Genomic DNA, 19,979 nt, shown 5'->3' on the forward strand with positions numbered 1-19,979 from the left:
TGAGTTTTTTGAACAAAAGAACATGTCCTTATTTTTTTAAATTTCCTTAAATTCATATAAATATAATATATATTTTTTCCAAACATAAATCCGCAAATAATAAGAGAACCGTTAGCCAACCACATGAGACGCACGTGACGGCCCTTCTCTTCCCCTATATTTGAATTCGGACTTGAGCGCCTTTTATTCAATCAGATTAATCAAATCCCAGTCGCCCGCTTTTCAAATTTTCGCAGTCCATACACATTTCCTTTCCCGTTCGCAAATCACGCACGCACGCACGCACAAAGAACAAAAACACTTCTCTCTCTCTCTCTCTCTCTCTCTCTCTCTCTCTCTCACACACAGCAGCCCTTCTCTTCCATTAGCGTCAGGTACTTTCTGATCCGTTCATGGCGTCTCTTTGTTCAGATCGCAGATTCATTAGCTCAAGATTTTTTCTAATCCGTTTACTCATAATCTGTTTGCTTTTTCTTTATTTCAGAGCTCATCTTTTTCCTTTTCCTGTTTTTTTATATTGATTTATTGATTGCGAGCTTTAACCTAATTTTGGATTCGCTTGATTGCATTCGTTCCGTTTTTTGGCTATTGTTAGGGTTGATGGAGAATTCAGAAGCGAAGAGCGTAGATTCATCGCAATGCGTTCGTGTGGCGGTTAATATCCGACCGCTGATTACATCAGAGCTTTTGGTCGGCTGTACGGATTGCATTTCCGTTGTTCCTGGTGAACCACAGGTACTTTCTTCTTTGTGTCTCTGATTGTTTGTTTTGTTATATTTTCTGTAGGACTAATCGCTGTTTTTTCATTTCCAATCTCATCAACGTGTTTGAATCAGTTGGTTTTTCTCTTTGTTGTGTTTGTTTGCTTATGTGTTAATTGATTTCAAACTCGAAAGTTATATTTGTTGGGTCCTTGTGAATTAAGTATGAGAAATGTTGCATTGTTAAGTTTGCGAAATTTAAGGTCTAATTGCTGTTTTTTGTTACCAATCGTCGTTTTTTGTAGGACTAATCTATGTTTTTTCCATTTGCAATCTTATCAATGCGTTTGAATCAGCTGGTTTTTCTCTTTGTTCTGTTATTTTGTTTACGTGTTAATTGATTTCAACTCAAAAGTTATCTGTTGGGTCCTTGTGAATTAAGTATGAGCGCTTTTGGGTTGTTAAGTTTGAGAAATTTTAGGACCAATAGCTGTTTTTTATTTCCAATCTCATGAATGTGTGTGAACTTTGAACCAGCCGGTTCTTTCTTGGTTGTGTTATTTTGATTATGTATTAATTGATCTCGAACTCAATTTATATCCATTGTAGTTTTCGTGAATTAAGTTTGACAAAATTTTCATTGTTAATAGGTACAAATTGGTTCACATGCATTCACATATGATTACGTTTACCGAAGCACAGGATCACCCTCATCCTCAATATTTGAGGATAGTGTTGCTCCGTTAGTGGAAGCACTCTTCCAGGGCTACAATGCAACAGTGCTTGCCTATGGCCAGGTTTGATATACTTCTTTTATACTTGGATTTATTGCCTATTAAGTTCATGTATTTTGTTACTTAATGGGTCTGTTGTATTTCACATTGAAGACCGGTTCTGGAAAAACCTACACCATGGGGACCAATTACACAGGGGAAGGAAGTAACTTCGGGATAATACCCAAAGTAATGGAGACTATTTTCAAAAGGGTCGAGCGAATGAAAGAGAACACAGAATTCTTGATTAGGGTATCATTTATTGAGGTAAACCATAATTCAATTACCTGTTCCTTTTATTTTTTTAATTATTGGTTTATGTGCTCACATTTGTTTTCTTTTGAAATGATAGATATTCAAAGAAGAAGTGTTTGATTTACTTGATCCGAACGCAATAACTTCCTCTAAGAATGAAGGGGCAGCTCCTATCAAGGCTTCTGGGCCTGCAAGAGCTCCCATACAAATTAGAGAAACGGTGAATGGAGGAATAACACTTGCTGGTGTGACTGAGGCCGAGGTTCGCACAAAAGAAGAGATGGCTTCGTATTTGTCTCGTGGCTCCTTGTCTCGTGCGACTGGGAGTACAAACATGAATAGTCAATCAAGGTACGACACTTTCAAAATTTTTTTTTTCTTAGTAGCATTAGAGTTTTGTTCAGTTAATGGTAAGACATTGTTTAATATCAAGCATTATAAAGATTTTTATTTTATCTATTTATTTATTTATTTTGTCTTCTCAGCCGTTCACATGCTATTTTCACAATAACCATAGAGCAAAAGAAGATTAGTAATGGCTCAAATGGAGCAAGTAATGATGATATTGGAGATGAAATTTTGTGTGCGAAATTGCACTTAGTGGATCTAGCAGGTTCTGAGCGAGCAAAGCGAACTGGTGCTGATGGTATGCGCTTTAAAGAAGGTATGATCTCCGGGCTCCAAATAGATTTCCATAATGTACTATATAAGTGGATTTGTAGATCCCTGGTGGCTTATGATTTAATAATGTATCCTTGTTCAATTATTTGATTGATTTATGGTCCTGTGGTTTAGGCGTTCATATCAATAAGGGTTTATTGGCTTTGGGCAACGTGATAAGTGCCTTGGGAGATGACAAGAAACGGAAAGAAGGTGGACATGTTCCATATCGCGACAGCAAGTTAACTCGTTTATTACAGGTATGCATACAGTACTTCTCCTTCAACAGTTTTTTGTTACAGTCAACTAGAGCATGGTTTTGTAGATAGCTTTACAGAGGGGGGAGTGCTGAAAACATATTAGTTAAGCAATGGAAAAATGAATTTGTTTTGACCATATGAGAGTTAAGAAATAACTGTTGGGGCTATATATAATTTTCAAGGCTCAAGCCCAATTTCTGAAAGTGTTAAGTGCAAATGATACAATAAAACCCAAGTTATTTGATGAAATAAGGTCATTATTGAGAACAGAATGCTCTAACTAAAACATTCTTTTGACTGATATTTGAAATTGAATTTCTAGGATTCTCTCGGAGGAAACAGTAAGACGGTGATGATTGGTATGTCATTCTTTACTGAAACTTAAGATTGTCTTCGCTGTTGAAACTTTTTTTGGTGTGCTTCCTTGCTTATAACACACACACACACACACACACACACACACATATATAGATATATATATTTATATGTTTGTTTGTTTATAATGTAGCTTGTGTTAGTCCCGCTGACACAAATGCTGAGGAAACATTGAACACATTAAAGTACGCAAATCGTGCTCGCAACATTCAAAACAAGGCAGTTGTAAGTCTCTTGTGCAACACATAAGTGATCATTTTTGAGGTTCATGTTTTTACTTTAACAATCTTTTTTTGGCTTGATTAGATCAACCGGGATCCAATGGCAGCCCAATTGCAAAGAATGCGGAGCGAAATTGAGCAATTGCAAGCTGAGCTTCTATTTTATCGTGGAGATGCCAGTCAACCATACGAGGACTTGCAGGTATATCCTTGTATAGTTGTATTTGAAGTACAAGAATTGATTCTTTTGTTCTCATTCACATGTCTTATTGTTTTTGTGTTTCTACAATCCTTGGAAATTTGCAGATTCTTAAAAGGAAAGTGTCTTTACTCGAAGCAAGCAATACAGAGCTGCAAAGGGAGGTACAAAAGCGCCAAGTCACTTTTGAGCATTTAACGCAACGTGCACTTGATGCTCAGGTTATTTATCTTTTTTTTTTTTTTTTTGTAAGAAAAGTATTCTTTAGTGATTCGTATTCTCTATGGAACCCGTACGATTTCCCTTATGTTCGAATGTTGTAGGTTGAGAAAGACAAACTGATAATGAAAATTGAATTGGCACGAAATGGAAAATCTTGGGATGAGCTTGACTCAAATTCTGATCAGGTCCGATTAAATTCAATTATTTCCTCCTTAAATTGTTAGATTGAAGTATTATTTATTTTTTTTTTCCCATACATTTAATCTATTGTTCTATCTTTTGACTAATAGTATACTCTGACACATGGTTTAAATTGTAATTTTCAGAACTATGACCTGTTGAAGAATTATGTAGCAAAAATTCAAGCATTAGAAGGAGAATTGTTGCAGTTAAAGAATCTGAACAACTCAAAACAAAGATTGACTGATTGTTTTGACTCAGATGATGAAGAATTTCGCTCCAAGAATATACTATTCCCATGTAGTAATGAGTATTCATCTGATTATGATTGCAAAGGTGGGGACATATCAGGTAACATTTTGGAAACTCTTCCGGTTTTTTCTGGTTTTACTAACCATTTGATTATTAAAGTTTAATCTACCCTCACGCTCAAATATCTTGGAGCATGAGCATATTTCGATCATAACTTGTTGGTTTTTGTGCAAAATTAATCTAACATAAATTTTGTTTTCCTATACCTTTCTGTTGGTGGCCTTTTGTCTTTTACTTTTCTATTTAGAAGTGATATTATTAACTTGCTGATATTTATTTCTTATAGTTACTTCTTTTTGACTCATATGCAGATGAGATTGTGGATCATGAGAAGGAGCAAGAACATTCTTCTATTCAAGAAAAATTGGGTTATGAGCTAAACGAATTGGACAAAAGATTGGAGCAAAAGGAGGTAAGAATTACTTTAGTTTTGGCTAAAGTGACTTTACTTAGCTCCAATTGTTGACGATATTAAACTATTGATATACCACTTTAAATCTTTGGAGCTTTCTTCTTCTTCATATAATTTATATTATTGTCTGTCCACAAATTTGTTAAAGGCTGAGATGAAGCGATTTGCAAGTGCTGATACCTCAGTTCTTAAGCAACACTATGAGAAAAAAGTTCATGAGTTGGAACTAGAAAAGAGAGCTTTACAGGTCAGTTCTCTTTTGTTATAGCTTTGTTCTGATTTCATTTAAATGACAGGTAGTCTGGTAATAATTAATAATAAACCATTCTCTTCTCTCTTGCGATTGGCAGAGAGAGATTGATAAACTGAGACACAACCTAGCAAACATCTCATCTACTTCTGATGATGGTGCTCAAAAGTTGAAGGATGATTATTTGCAGAAGTTAAACATCCTTGAATCGCAGGTGACAATAAGTTGGTTAACCACCTTTATTGTTGGCGATTTGCATATTTTGCTTAATCCTTTGCTTTTGCAGGTGTCAGAGTTGAAGAAGAAACAAGATGCTCAAGCTCAACTATTGAGACAAAAACAGAAAAGTGATGAGGCAGCGAAACGACTACAAGATGAGATTCAAAAAATAAAGAGTCAAAAGGTGCCAAGCTTGCTTCCAAAAATTGTTCTTCCTACAATATGATATTCGTAATTAAGTTTCTTTATTTGTTGTGTGTGTGTGTGTTTTCTTTTTCTTTCTTTTTTTTTTTTTCCTTTTCCTCTGCCTTGTACTGGTTCCTCATCAATATAAAGCTTGTTACTAATGAAAGAAGTTATTAAACTGTAAACGCAATGCTGTATTTTCCAGGTTCAACTTCAACATAAGATCAAACAAGAGTCAGAGCAGTTTAGATTATGGAAAGCATTACGAGAGAAAGAAGTTCTTCAGGTATATGTGATTAGGAGCAAGCTTATATATAAAAAATCTATTTTCTGATTTAGTTATTTTCTTACATTCCTTGTATTGATGTATATAATATGTCACCTCACACGCACGCACATAGATAATCGCATCTATGTGTGTGAGCACAGTTATAGGATTTTCTTGCTACAAATCTTGCTACTGTAACCTAAATATCTTATCCATTCTTCTACTACTAAACGTTTTTCCTTATATATTGTATGCAAAAACCAGCTTAAAAAAGAGGGAAGGAGAAACGAATATGAGATGCACAAGCTATTAGCTTTGAATCAAAGGCAAAAAATGGTTAGCACAAATGCTTACATACGGTGCTATTGACTTCAATCTAAGAAAATTTTCTTCAAAAAAAAAAAAATTTACGAATAAAAAATTGGTCTTGTCATTTGTGTTTGCATTATAGGTTTTACAACGTAAGACGGAAGAAGCCTCGATGGCAACAAAAAGGCTAAAAGAACTTTTAGAATCTCGGAGAACTTCTTCTCGTGAAACTACAGGTGAGTGATTTATTGTTACTGCACCAGGCTGTTACTTTCACTTTTGCGCCATTATAAGGCATTTATAACTCATCTGTTTATATGCAGGGACTGCAAATGGCAATGGTCCAGGAGTTCAGGTACTTATCGATTACTGGTTTATAACTCTATCTACTTAAGTGTGTGTTTGTTTAGGTTTTTGAGGCTTTTTTTACAATGTAAAGTTGCTTTCTAACATACGTGAGTTTCTTTTGAGAAGGCTCTGATGCAGGCAATTGAACACGAACTTGAACTCACTGTACGTGTACATGAAGTTCGCACCGAGTACGAGAGACAAATGGAAGAGTAAGTCTTGTTCTTTGTGTTACGCTACTTCAGGACTAACAAGGATTGTCCAGATTAAGGTTTTGTCATTCTTTGACATTGAAAATGCTAGACTTCCCTGCATCAGATTTTCTTGTCGTCATGTTGATTTAATATATGATTGTTTTATTTCTTTATTTCTTTTTCTTTTTTAATCCAGTTTCCCACACACATGTGTTTAATTTCCCTACTTTATTTTGGTGATGGTATAAAATCTGATTCAAGCAATACATGTTGTTAATCCAGGCGGGCTGGGATGGCCAAGGAGGTTGCCAGGCTTAAGGAAGAAGCGGAAATTTCAAAGCAAGCTAATTCCAGGTGAACATTTTGCCACTAGATATGAAGTAGATGACGATGTCATTTCTTAAAATAAAATATAAAAAAAAATCTGCAAAAAATGCTCACTTATATCTTCTTGAATAATTTCTTATAGGAACTGCCCTGAAACGTTGTCTCCTGGTGCAAGAAATTCAAGGATTTTTGCACTTGAAAACATGCTTGCTACTTCATCTAGCACCCTTATTTCGATGGCATCGCAATTATCGGAAGCCGAAGAGCGTGAGAGGGGTTTTAGTGGCAGGGGACGTTGGAACCACGTTCGTTCTCTTGCTGATGCAAAAAATTTGATGAATTATCTGTTCAATTTAGCATCTTCTTCCAGGTAATAAATTTATCCGACAAATGTCTAAAAGGAAGACAATAGTTTATTTTTTATTTTTTATTTTTATGTACCTTTGTTGAGAATTTTCTCGTGTCATTCAAGGTGCTTGTTACGGGATAAAGAAGTTGCATGTCGGGAGAAGGATTCGCAAATAAGGGATTTGAAGGAAAAAGTTGTTCGTTTAAATAGTTTGCTTAGAAAATCAGAGATGCAGAAAGCAGAGCTTGTTCATCAGGTGAAATCTCAGGTTGTTTTCTTGGTTTTCACAATATTATAGATACAAATACATTTTTTTTATGATGCAGTTTTGGACTTATTGGAAATCATGCCAAGTGATTCTCAATGATATGTGTTTTGGATTTGGTCAACATTCTGTCTAATTAAACTACTCTAGGATCACAAAGTTTTCACGTTATTCCTTTTTTTTTTTTTTTAAATACGTGAATTGTTTTCAAGTTAAGTTAGTGACTTATATAATCTCTAGTTGATGGTCGTTGTGATATTTGAATTCTTTTGAGTCGTATGGTTTGGAGTAGCAAACTCGTCATGTTCTCTATATTTATTCGCAATTCCTGTTTATTCTCAATTGGCAAATTGGTAATGTGAATTTTCTGCTATTTTAAATTTTTAGCACATATATTTTTGTCTCTAGTTTCTAAATTTTCTTTTGGATACGAAGATATTTATTTATTTCATTATGTGATATCTGAACAGAATTCAGCCCTCAAAAAATATGCTATGACGAGCACAGGAGATTCCACATATATGGGAGCACATAAGTATGATCTACGCAAGCAGGTTGATGGTTGCTAGACTCATTGGTTACAGCTGAAAAATTTATAAGAACTTGACAACTTGTAACCAAATTACATTCTCTAATTTCCCACCAATAAATGATGTGTTTCTCAATTTATGATATGATTGTAGGATCATCGGAGCTCCTTTATTGTATTGGAGGACATGGATACATCTGAGTCAGAAAAAGCAGATGCCGATGACATTGACTGGGTAGCCGATGACGATGACATTGACTGGGCAGCTAAAAGCCCAGTTACGAAAAGAAATTCTAAATCCAAAAATCAGTCTAGTGGTTCATCAAGCAGCAACGATCAAGAAAGCTTGAAAATGGACAGTTCGGTTGAGGGTGTTGCTGTCAAAACTACATCAGGAGTGTGCTGCTCTTGCAGCAGATACTCCTCATGCAAAACGACCAAATGCCAGTGTCGATCTTCTGGGGAGCTTTGTGGGGCGTCTTGTGGCTGTGTATCTGCAAAGTGCTCGAACCGAGATGTCGACAAGTCGCTCCAGTCGGAGATGGCTGAAGGGATAGCAGATGGTTCAGGAAGTGACGAAACATCAGAGCAAAATAGGCTTCTTGCTTCTCATGGGGCAATGCTGCTTGAGAGTGCATTAGTGGAGAAGCCGGCTGAGACAAGTGAAGATGGCGGGCCAAGAAGAAAACCTCTCTCTGACATTGGAAACACAACGGTATATACACATGAAAAATACCCTTTTGCAGTAACATTTTATGATTCTTGTTTTGAGCTTGAAAAAGCTTTTCTTGTGGTTTCCCTTGATTACAGGGCAAATCAAATGCACCAAAGCCTAATAAGAGGAAGAAGTGGAGAAAATCCACCATACAGCTTATCACCAATCCCCCGCCTCCTTCGCAGCCAGAAAAAAGTGAACCGCCTCAGAAGCCCGATAATAGTAGTGCAACTGAGCCTGAAATTCCGGTTAGGTTACCGAGGGCAATGCGATCTGCAGCAACAACTGGTGGTATTTTTAGAGAGAGGAATGCTGATAAACCAGAGGAATCAGGTGTCAACAAGGAGTCCGCAATTCATGCTCCTCCCAGAAGTCCTATCCAGCGGAACAAAACATCGGAAGATCGGCCTTTAACTTAAGTAAGCGAGGTACCAGCAACGGTCGTTGCTTCACTTTTCACCTACACAGTGGACTAGCCCAAAGTAGTGCCCCATGTTTCACCTTTTTCTACTCATGTACTGTTGTTGAATCCAATGGAAACAGAAATTCCTTAATACTTGATTATAAGACTGCCGTTGTAAAAGCTTTAGGCACACTTACCTTTTGTTTCTCAAATCCTGGTCTTAATTTGAGTTTCAAGACTTATTTTGTTTTGGATTTTGCTAATATGGGCCAAAGCTAACGCAAGAGAACTATTCAATTTGTATAAAATTTTTTCTTCTTTGATTTTGTTCAAAACTTGATTCAGTATATATTCTGCAATTATGGTCTCAACGCGTTTTCTTATACTTTTTAAAAAAAAAAAACTTATTTCTCAGAGTTTTGATTTGAATTGAATTGGTGGTGGGATGAATTTTTAATGAAATAGAAGCAATGGTAGGGATATTTCTTCTAAGACATCACATTTTCCACCCCCCTCTCAACATTAATAATGCTTATAAATTGTAAACATAGGCCAAACTTAATCATTAGTTTTGTGTTACCCATTCTATAGCACTTATTGACTACAGAACTGTTTTAAGTTTTGGATCTTAAGCCATCACATGAGTCAGGAAACTTTGCTGATAGTTTATGAGTTGTGTAAAAGTTATACTCAAACTCAAATCATGGTCATGTTAATGTTTTTTATCTAACAAAAAATTTGAATATTAAAATTTTTTTTCTCACAAAGTTCCTGCCAATAAATTCAAATCATGTTTTGAAGGCGTAATTCAGTTGAGTGGCAACACAGTGTGTGCCTATTGAACCCTATGGGCAAAGTTTTCAACTGCATTTCTACTCCAAGAAACTCGTATACGTCCTTATCAAACACTGGAATTATACTTCTCAGCTCCTCAAGACTCGAGTCCCGAAGCTTGCAGTTTATTGAGATGTACAAAGCGACGGACCTTCGTATACGTCCTTATCAAACACTGGAATTATACTTCTCAACTCCTCAAGACTCGAGTCCCCATGGTCATGTTAATGTTTTTTATCTAACAAAAAATTTGAATATTAAAATTTTTTTTCTCACAAAGTTCCTGCCAATAAATTCAAATCATGTTTTGAAGGCGTAATTCAGTTGAGTGGCAACACAGTGTGTGCCTATTGAACCCTATGGGCAAAGTTTTCTTTTTTTTCTCACAAAGTTCCTGCCAATAAATTCAAATCATGTTTTGAAGGCGTAATTCAGTTGAGTGGCAACACAGTGTGTGCCTATTGAACCCTATGGGCAAAATTTTCAACTGCATTTCTACTCCAAGAAACTCGTATACGTCCTTATCAAACACTGGAATTATACTTCTCAGCTCCTCAATACTCGAGTCCCGAAGCTTGCAGTTTATTGAGATGTACAAAGCGACGGACCTTCCCACCTTCCCACTGCGTGACGCGATGTTCTAGGGTAATCGCGAAACATGACGAAAGTTAAGAATCATTTTATCGAAGAAAAATAATGTTTTTTTGCTACGACAAAAAAAAAAAAAAAAAAAAAAAACACCTCTTGTGCTCTTGCTCATTCAATTCTCTTCAACTTTTAGATTATATATCTAGCAACACTTCTATAAAAAACACTCATTTCATGTTCTATGGATACCAAGAATTGTTTGTTTTGTTAATTCAAATCATAATTTAAGTTTTTATTGTAATATTTTTTTTTTCATAAAAATTTAAATTTAATTAGATATATAATCTTTCAGGAGTGAGATTCTTAAGATGTATCGCAAATTACAATTGCCATAAAAGGCATAATAATTATATAATATTTCAATTACACTACTTACGTTGTATGTGAATATATTTGTTATATTATCCTATAATTTAACTTTTTCACGTGAATTTATTTTTTAATTCTTTTTTTATTTTGTCCCGATTAAAAGTGACGTTCCGTGCAAATTGTGCCGACACTTCAAGCATCCCCAGAAGTTGTATTGACGCTGTCAAATACAGGTTCTTTGTCTTCCTAGTTCCTGCTACAAGAAAATTAGTAAGAGAGTGGTCAGTTTAAATGTCATTCTCATGTTACAAATATGAATGATTTTGGACATATGAGAGAAACATATCATGCAGAACCTGTAAGGTGTGTTTTTCTTACCATTTAAATCACAACTTTAATTTTTTTATATGAGAAAAAATACTGTAAAAAAAATTTAAATTTAAATTTTTATGAAAAAAATACTGTAATAAAAAAATTTAATTTGTGAAAAGAATTGATGTGTAGATATAGAGCACGGCTACAAGTATACATAGGGTCCGTTCATTTCGCTGATTCGAGTTTTTCTACAGTAAAAAGCTCTCATAAATAATCACATATAACTTTTTTACTACAGTAAAAAGCTCTCACATAAAGTCTAGATCAAGATATGATTCCTTTTCAATCCAGTAGATTATTTTTTTTTGGTAAAAAAAATCCATTAGATAGGTGTGTAATGTGTGCACTAACTACTAAGCATTCCTATTAGACCATTCAAAATAAATAAATAAATAAATAAAAAGGAAAAGAGAAAAGAAAAGAAAAGCGGATAGTACAGAACAGTCCTTAAGCCTCAACGTTCACTTGATCCGACGTGGCAAAATTGAATCAAAATTGTTCCCTCCATGTTTACAACACGAGCGATGACGTGGCAATCATTACGAGCTTCTTCACAGACCCACCCACTATATCAGGAGCGTTGCAAAATACTTCTTTTAAATCCATCCGATCCTATAGGCGGAGCTCCACCGAGCCATACCCTAGTCCCTCGCCGGCGTTTTACTTCCACGCTGATCGGAGAAAGGCTTCTCTCTCTCTCTCTCTTTCTCTCCATTACATGAGGAAGACGAGGCGTGGATCGGCCGACGCCGACTGCAGCGGAGATGATCTCCGACATTGCCAGAACAGAGTCCGCGAGCTCGAACTGGAAAATGAATCCTATCAGGTAGGTGAAATTATGTTTTCGATTATCCATATTTCGAGTTTGTGCTCTGAATTGTGGCTGGAGGAGTCTGTTTGGTTTGCGAGAAATCGTAGGAAAAGTAAAGGTGGAAGCGGCGGTGTTTGTTTGGATGAGTGTGATGATGTTACGTGGAGTTACTGGAACCCTAGATGTTCTAAATGTTGTTGCGATTTTGAGGGAATTGGGAATTGAAGCTCGAGTCTGTCCTCTCGAGGAGAAAATTGTTGTAAAAATGGAAAGGGAAATGAGTGAAAAAAGAATTGTATTCGTATAATTGTTTCGATTCTGCTTTGAATTTCTGAGGAAAATTTGGGGGTTTTTCACTTAAATCAAGAGAATGCTGAGTCTTTTAAGTTCCTCTCCATCTTAAATCGAAGCCAAATATGAAAAAGTTCAGATTGTTTGAATTAAAATATTTTTAAACATTTTATGGAACAATATGTGGATAGCGCATGAAATTCTAATTAAAATGCATTTCAAAGAAAAGGAAATGAAACACATTAGGTATTCTTTCTTAATGATTTCTTAACATGTGGGTTTTAATTTCTAAGTATTGCGAAAGTTTCTTACATTTCTTCTGGAGAATTTTGGCAGAAGGAGATTGAAGAGCTTAGGTATAAGCTTGCAAATTCTTCATCCACTCCTACTGATAGTTCCCAGAAGCTCAAAGAAGAGTATCTTCAAAAGCTGACTGTCCTTGAAGACCAGGTTAATTATAGTTTAGATAGTGAGTGTACGTCAAACAAAATTTTGCATAGCCTTTGACTAGAATCAGTTTATCCAGGTTGCGGATTTGAAGAATAAGCTTGAAATTAAGTCTCAATTCTCCGTGCAAAGACCCAGAGGTGATGAAGCAACAAAACAGTTGCAATATGAGATTCAGAGTTTGAAGACTCAAAAGGTGAGATTTTTTTTGTTTTTTGTTTGTGTGTGTGTGTTATATATATATATATATATATGTATAAATAGATGAGAGACGTCCATGTAAGGGTCGTTATTTACTCTTCATTATCAACATTTTTTTTTACTATTCAGGTTCAACTGCAATGTAAGCTGAAGATGGAATCTCTGCAGTTCCGGTTATGTAAGGCTTCGCTTGAAAAAGAAGTTCTTCAGGTATTGTTACAGAATTTGCCGTTCCATTTTTGGCGTCATATTATCCAAGATTGAGATTTACTCTAGTGACTTGTTGTATTTGGGTTTGATGTTTCTAGAAAGTATTTGACCATTATATCTTGAACTGTTATTTTGTCAAGATATTTGAAAAGTTTTGAAGTTTTTTTGTGGCATTAATAGATCAAGCGAGAGAGTAGGAGGAATCAGTATGAGTTGCGTAAGGTGTTAGATTCTAACCAGAGACTGAAGATGGTAATTCTACTTTTCAATTTTTAGCTATCCCTTCGTTTTTGTTTTCCATCTGTGCAACTTTAAATCCAATATATCATCCTTTGATCCTTGCATAATAGGTTTTGCAGCGAAAGACTGTAGAAGCGTCCATGACTGCTAAACGTCTAAAAGAGCTGTTAGAATCTCGAAAAGCTTTGTCAAGCAAGACATCTGGTTAGGATCCTACTTCCTCAATTTACCTCGTGTCTGTACATGGAAGCACATATCATGAGCTAAATAAAAATTTAACGTCCTCCCTTCTTGGTGTATACGTGATGTAGGTTCCAGAAATGGTGCCAGAAATGGGGATAATCCAAGAATTCAGGTACTTGGCCAAAACGTAGAAAATTTAACGGCTTTTAGGGACAGTTATTCTTCAATTTATTCTATAATAATATATGGTGGCACGATGTTCACCAGGTTGTATGTACTAATGTGGAAGATCTGTTGACATTTTTATTTCTTTGACAAGGATGTTCTCTTGCAAGTTGACGCAGTCTTTCAGTTAGTAAATAGTGTTATGGCTTTAAGTTTTGATTTTTGACACATGACAAGTGTTAATATACTTTTTAAAATATCTACTTCCAAGCATTCGTTACTGCTAGGACAATTTGTAGGCAAAGTATGGTTTATATTCAGCATTACGAATGCTTTCAACGAGTAAACTTATAAGTGGCTACAATTTATATGGTATTATCATGGCATTTCCTTATTATTTTTTTTTCATGATTTCTTTTTTTCACTTTTCATCTTGGGCAACGTTTCTGAAATAATGTAACAATTGATGCAGGGTTTAGAGCATGAGCTTGAAGAGACAACGCGATTGAGTGAATGGTGTTCTGAATACGAACGTCAAATTGAAGTGTGAGTTTACTCTCTCTCTCTCATGTAGAATACGTATTCTGGAAACTGTGCGTCAGCCACATGGATCAACTTTAGCAATGCATTTTCTTGTTTCATCCTGTTAGAATGGCTGAGGAGAGTGCTAAGCTAAAGGAAGAAGTAGAGGTGCTGAAGGAAGAAAACTTAAGGTGAGAAGAAGTCTTTGTCTATGGTATTCTTCCTGTAAAGTTTGGAGTGTCCATTCCCTTGGCAGTACTTATATTTATGGCGTTTTGGTTTTAACCCTTTTCTCTCTTTCTTAAGGTGCTTATCACAGGAGAAAGATGTTCGCTCTATCGAGGAGGATCCAGACATACATGAGCTGAAGGAGCAAGTACTTAGCTTAAACAGTTTGGTCAGGCAATTAAAGCTACAAAAAGCTGAACTTGATCATGGCAAAAAGTCACAGGTTAGTATCCTTGGAACCCCTAGATACCTCTAGGTGATACATTGCAAAATGTATCTCGAATTCAAGAGACATAATAATAATATTCCAAAAGCGTTGTATTTCGAAATCAAGAGACATAATAATAATATTCCAAAAGCGTTGTCTAATATTTCTGATGATCACTGATCAGGATGATTCAAGTCATATCTCTGTCAATCTTTCAAGAAGTGATCAGTCAGTGAAGGACACAAGCACATCAGGATCAAAACATTTCAAACCAAGCAATGTTTCAAGGAACAAGACCACATCAAGCGTATGCTGCTCATGCGGTAAGAGGTCTTTGTGCAAAACGACAAAATGCAGATGTCGTCAAATGGGTGGCAGCTGTGGGACATCATGTGGCTGTACATCTGCCAAGTGCACCAACAGAGAAGCTTTCCAGATACAGTTGAATGACTCACCACAGTCCCAGGTTTCTGAAGCCAAAGCTGATTCTTCAACAATCGTTGGAGCAGTAAAGAGCACCACATGTACTTCTCAAGGTGACATGATACTTGCAATACTTGAACAGCCCAATATTGGGCATAACAAGAAACCCTTATCCGACATCGGGAACATACGGCTGCGATCTACCAGAAAAGCGGATTAACACTGGAAACGATGATTGTTTGTTGTTGAATTGCGATATAAAATTGATTTGTTTATTACACCATTGAATTGAATTGAGATCCAAGAAACGTAATCCTCATGTTATAGTAGGATTGGATGATAAATGTTATTAGTCCAAACAAATGCATTGCATTTTTTTTTTTCCCTTTCGGTTCAAATATTACCATAAGCTGGACATTAAGCAGCTGCACCACCTCGATAGCGTTGACAATGAGGCTTCAGCCTTCGACGATTCCCGAGTGTTTCATTGATCTTTAATACGTTGCAATATTTTGGACAGAAAATGGTTCAAACAAATATGTTGACTTACATGAAAATTTTCCTGCACTGATCACCTCAAGGGAGGAATATGTAAAAAAATTTCAAATTTAAAGGAGCTTTTCTTATTTTTCAGAAATAGAAGGATATCCATAAGAAAAACACAAAATTAGAGGGAGGGGGAGGAATTGGAAACTAACCCAACAAAAATGGATGTGAAAATGTGGCAGAAATCATATAAAGAAAATCTTCGCTTTTCCTTTCTCTTATTATTTTTCTTCGCTACCTTAGCTTTGCTTCTCTCTTCTATCATCATTGGCTTGTTAATCTTGAAAAACATTTCAAATGTGAAAAGTACTTTGACAGGGAGAGGAAAATCTATCCAAGTCGTTCAATTTTATGTTCCACAAAATCACTTGTCAAATAACAATGCAAACTAAAAGTAACTGTTCTCATATTCTCTTATGTATGCTCTAGAACTTATCCTTTATTTTCCGGCAAGTGACAAATACCAGTCAGTCACCAGAGAATGGGATTTTAACAAAACAAATTTGAAATTGAATACAGAAAATTCTATCCTTAATAGAAAAACCTTAAGAGAAAGCAGAAGACTTTAGATCTTGAGCCATCACATAAGTTAGAATTCGTAAAGCTAGCTGCATCGGTTTTCTGGAATCTCAATAGCACCAGTCTTCAACTTTTAAGCCTCTAGACTAGCAAAGATGGCTTTTCGTTTGTGACAACTTCAGAACGAATCTTAAGTTAGGACTCTTAGCTGATTTCAAGTTTGGCAGTCCAGTAACTTAGTTGATCGGCAACGCATGATGAGCCTGTGGAACCGTATGAACAGAATTTCTCAATAGAATTTTCTACTCCCAGATAATCATAAACATCCTTGTCAAACATTGGGTTTATGCTTTTCAGCTCATCGAGACTCAAGTCCCGAAGCTGACAGTTCTTTGAGTCGCACAACGCAACGGACCTCCCAACTATGTCATGAGAAGTTCTAAAGGGTACTCCCTGCAGAAACAAGACGACAGAACTCAATAATAACTTATCAAATAAACAAATTATTTGAATTGGTGAATAAAGAAGGTTGATTAACTTGCCTTCTTCACGAGATAATCAGCTAGTGTTGTAGCATCGAGATATCCAGCAGGTAAAGCCTTTTTAATTCTGTCCTGATTGAAGGTAATATTCTGTGCAAACTCTGCTGACACTTCAAGCATTCCCAAAATTGTCTTGACGCTGTCAAATACAGGTTCCTTGTCCTCCTGCCTCAAGAAAAAAGAAAAATGTTTCCGACTCAAAATCAAAAAGTAGCAAGAGTGCAGGAAGAGAATAGTGGAATACCAAACGAATTCACTCTACATCACATGAATATGGGTGAATTCAAAAACTTAAGAAAAATAGATCATACCATGCAAAGTTCTGTATAGAGCATGGACAAATATACAGCTCAGACCAAGATATGACTGGTGTGGGGTTCAAAAGCATACATGAGATATACACTTTTGGACCTTTTACTGAACCAGGGGACATGTGTAACCATGTTATGAGATGGGTGGGTGTTGAAAAAGTACATGGTTTGCCATGGTTTTGTGTAGGCCTATTATTCACGCCATTCTAAATAATTGAGTGCCATCGTGACCTTTTGGTTTCTCCTTATTAATTAAATGACTATCATTTATTTTTGAGAGGAATGACAGAAATAATATTTTTTTACCATCTTGAGTGGTATTTCTGATTTTTTCCCATGAGTGTTTTTCTTTTGGTCCATAAACATGTATAGTAGGTCTCCAACTACTAGAGCTTTTCTTTATTAGAAAGAAAGAAAAAAAAGAAAGAATTTTCACCTGCAAATCACGATTGTAAGCAAGAGGAAGTCCTTTGCACAGTGTTAGAAGAGTAACCAGGTCTCCTACTACTCTAGCAGACTTTCCACGGACCAGCTCCATAGGATCTGGATTTTTCTTCTGAGGCATGATACTACTTCCAGTTGAAACAGAGTCACTAGGCGTGATAAACCCAAACTCTTCAGATGCCCACAAAACCCATTCCTCCCCAAGCCGGGAAAGATGAATGGCAATGATTGAATTAGCAGAAAGAAACTCTAAGACAAAATCTCTGTCTGACACTGCATCAATACTGTCAAACAATAGATGAAGTTATTACAGCTATAAGCTATCCAAGGGAGCCAAACGTCACTTAGCAATATAGAAGGCACAAGCACATAGGAAAAGATCATTTTGACCGGCCAGGTTAATATGAAATTGAACCATGAAGCAAAAATCTAAAAATAATGGATGCTGACACCATGATAATTGTAAAATTACCAATGAACATACCTGTTTCTCATGGGAGCAGTGAATCCTAAAGCCTCAGAAGTCATAAACCGATCAATTGGAAGGCCAGTACCAGCCAATGCACAAGCACCTAACGGGCAGAAGTTCAGGCGAACTCTGCAATCTAGTAAACGGCCAGCATCACGTTCAAGCTACAAGAGAGCATAGTGGCCACAGTTAACATCACTGGACACAGACAGGATAGGAGAGAGCTACTAACCTAACCTAAGGCACAAATATTCTATAATAATATACCTGATTATCTCTACAAGATTGATCTACATGCATACATGATAGATGAGACATTCAAAACCAAAATAAATTAATAAAAGGATTTGAAATTCATAAGTTAAGTTTTGGATTTAATTAAAAAGTTGAAATAACAAAATTCTTGTTCAGCTGGGATTTGCACATTCTTCTCGTAGTTGTTCTTTGAAGAGACTTCTTTTGCCATTTCTTATGCTTGTGTGTAAAAATACCACAAGTTAAATCTTATGTTTTATAGATCAATATGCTCTTCAATTCTTGATTACGGAAAACTATTCTCATTGCAGGACCTCATTCTCCTAAAAAGCGAGGAATCATAACATCATATCAAGACATGTATAGAAACCACATCACTCCCTACGAATCTAAGTAAAAAGGATCAGTTCAAACCTGCTCAACAAATGCTAACAGAAGGTGCTGCAGAAGAACAGGCTGAGCCCTTTGTAAGTGCGTATAACCAGGGACAATAAGACCCTCATTCTTTAATGCCAATTTCACCAATGCAACCTGAAGATGTTTAACGCGTTCGACGACAGAATCAATCGCATCCCGACACCATAGACGGAAGTCAGTCAACACTTGATCGTTTCGACTCCGAGCAGTGTGAAGCTTCTTTGCAGGTTCACCAATCATATCAATAAGCGCTGCTTCGATGTTCATGTGCACATCCTCCCTATCAGTTCTCCAGACAAACTCGCCCTTTTCGATGCGCCTCTCTATCTCATCAAGACCTTTAAGAATACTATCCCTATCACTTGCACTCATCAATCCCTGCAACATAACAATTCACATTTCACCATAAACTCAAATTATTAAGTTTATGAGCATTGTAATATCATCCCTACTACAAAATGCAAGCAAGAACACATTTTTCATTAAGCATCCAGAGCACATTACACGTAGTCTAATTCCTAATAAGAAAAGCACCAAAAAAAAAAAATCCTCAAATTTCATTGCATGTTAAATTCAATCACCCATGAAAAATATACGTGTATATATATATCAACTTGATTTGAAACAAAAGCCCATTCAACTCCTCAATAAGGTCAATGATTTCGAAATTCCCACTACATTTCTCAGTAACCAAACAAAACCATGAACCAAACAGCACAATGAGTTTAAGCAACCGAGGAGCCAAACAAGAAAAAGAAGAAATCAAACGAGAAAAAGGAAACCTGTTTGGCGAGCATAGAAGCGTGAGCACGACTCCCCATGATATCGTGCTTATACAAGACCTTATCGAAGGAGATCGACTCGGTGAAGCGCTCGACTACGTCGGTGACGCTCTCCTCGAACCTTCCGCCCCAGAGCTTGTTCTCCTTCTCCGGCGGCGACGGCGAGAGAGGGGCTTGGGTTTGGGAAGAGGCGGAAATCACCTCTCTCTTCGGCATTATCGGTCTGTGGGAGAAAGCGAGCGAGGAAAGAGAGGTCTGACCGGAGAGCTTGGCTGAGGAGGAGGAGGAGATGGAGAGGAAGAGCGAACTCGGAGTTGCAGAGTAATGGCCGACAGACTCCATAGCTGACGGCTTATACTTTGGCGCTTTGTATGTTAAAACCTCAGTAGTGACTCATGACTCGTGAGTCATCGATCGAATTCGAGGAATTGGATTTGGGCATCGAACGTGGGAGACCCGACCCGGTTCTGGTTTGGGCTCGTCTTTGGGTTTGGCGTGGATACGGGCGTTTTGATAGAAATTGAATCCAAATTTTTTCAACTCTATTATTTACGTTATTATACAAAATTTTGATGTCATTCTATTATTTTTTCCACTAATCACCATTTTTTTTCATTTTTGTCATTCTATTATTTTTTTCACTAATCACCTTTTTTTTTTTTTTTTT

General features: G+C 36.4%; 3 protein-coding genes across 3 annotated transcripts; 2 read left to right on the forward strand and 1 right to left on the reverse strand.

Moving 5' to 3' along the window:
• Positions 1-339: 339 nt before the first annotated feature.
• LOC112092094 (kinesin-like protein KIN-4C) lies at positions 340-8,948 on the forward strand. The gene is made up of 28 exons (XM_024167345.1): positions 340-374; positions 596-735; positions 1,352-1,498; positions 1,589-1,741; positions 1,827-2,080; positions 2,215-2,393; positions 2,525-2,649; positions 2,972-3,008; positions 3,158-3,249; positions 3,331-3,447; positions 3,552-3,665; positions 3,768-3,851; positions 3,993-4,197; positions 4,470-4,570; positions 4,719-4,817; positions 4,921-5,034; positions 5,107-5,223; positions 5,431-5,511; positions 5,758-5,829; positions 5,945-6,038; positions 6,126-6,157; positions 6,277-6,362; positions 6,627-6,698; positions 6,814-7,041; positions 7,144-7,288; positions 7,756-7,839; positions 7,969-8,529; positions 8,625-8,948. Exons 2-28 carry the CDS (start codon positions 601-603, stop codon positions 8,946-8,948), a joined length of 3,852 nt encoding a protein of 1,283 aa, XP_024023113.1. The 5' UTR covers positions 340-374; positions 596-600.
• A 2,764-nt stretch (positions 8,949-11,712) lies between these two features.
• Positions 11,713-15,387, forward strand: LOC21386450 (kinesin-like protein KIN-4C). Its single transcript, XM_010088353.2, has 11 exons — positions 11,713-11,924; positions 12,537-12,650; positions 12,727-12,843; positions 12,978-13,058; positions 13,239-13,310; positions 13,409-13,502; positions 13,610-13,653; positions 14,119-14,192; positions 14,297-14,359; positions 14,475-14,619; positions 14,789-15,387. Exons 1-11 carry the CDS (start codon positions 11,817-11,819, stop codon positions 15,245-15,247), a joined length of 1,371 nt encoding a protein of 456 aa, XP_010086655.1. The 5' UTR covers positions 11,713-11,816; the 3' UTR covers positions 15,248-15,387.
• Positions 15,388-15,892: 505 nt separating this feature from the next.
• Positions 15,893-19,702, reverse strand: LOC21386451 (argininosuccinate lyase, chloroplastic). Its single transcript, XM_024166960.1, has 6 exons — positions 19,313-19,702; positions 18,528-18,908; positions 17,874-18,022; positions 17,382-17,673; positions 16,635-16,799; positions 15,893-16,545 (listed from the first exon to the last, which is right to left on the reverse strand). Exons 1-6 carry the CDS (start codon positions 19,652-19,654, stop codon positions 16,297-16,299), a joined length of 1,578 nt encoding a protein of 525 aa, XP_024022728.1. The 5' UTR covers positions 19,655-19,702; the 3' UTR covers positions 15,893-16,296.
• Positions 19,703-19,979: the final 277 nt, after the last annotated feature.

The sequence above is a fragment of the Morus notabilis genome, unplaced genomic scaffold (assembly GCF_000414095.1).
Source record: "Morus notabilis unplaced genomic scaffold, ASM41409v2 Scaffold497, whole genome shotgun sequence".
NCBI lineage: Eukaryota > Viridiplantae > Streptophyta > Magnoliopsida > Rosales > Moraceae > Morus > Morus notabilis.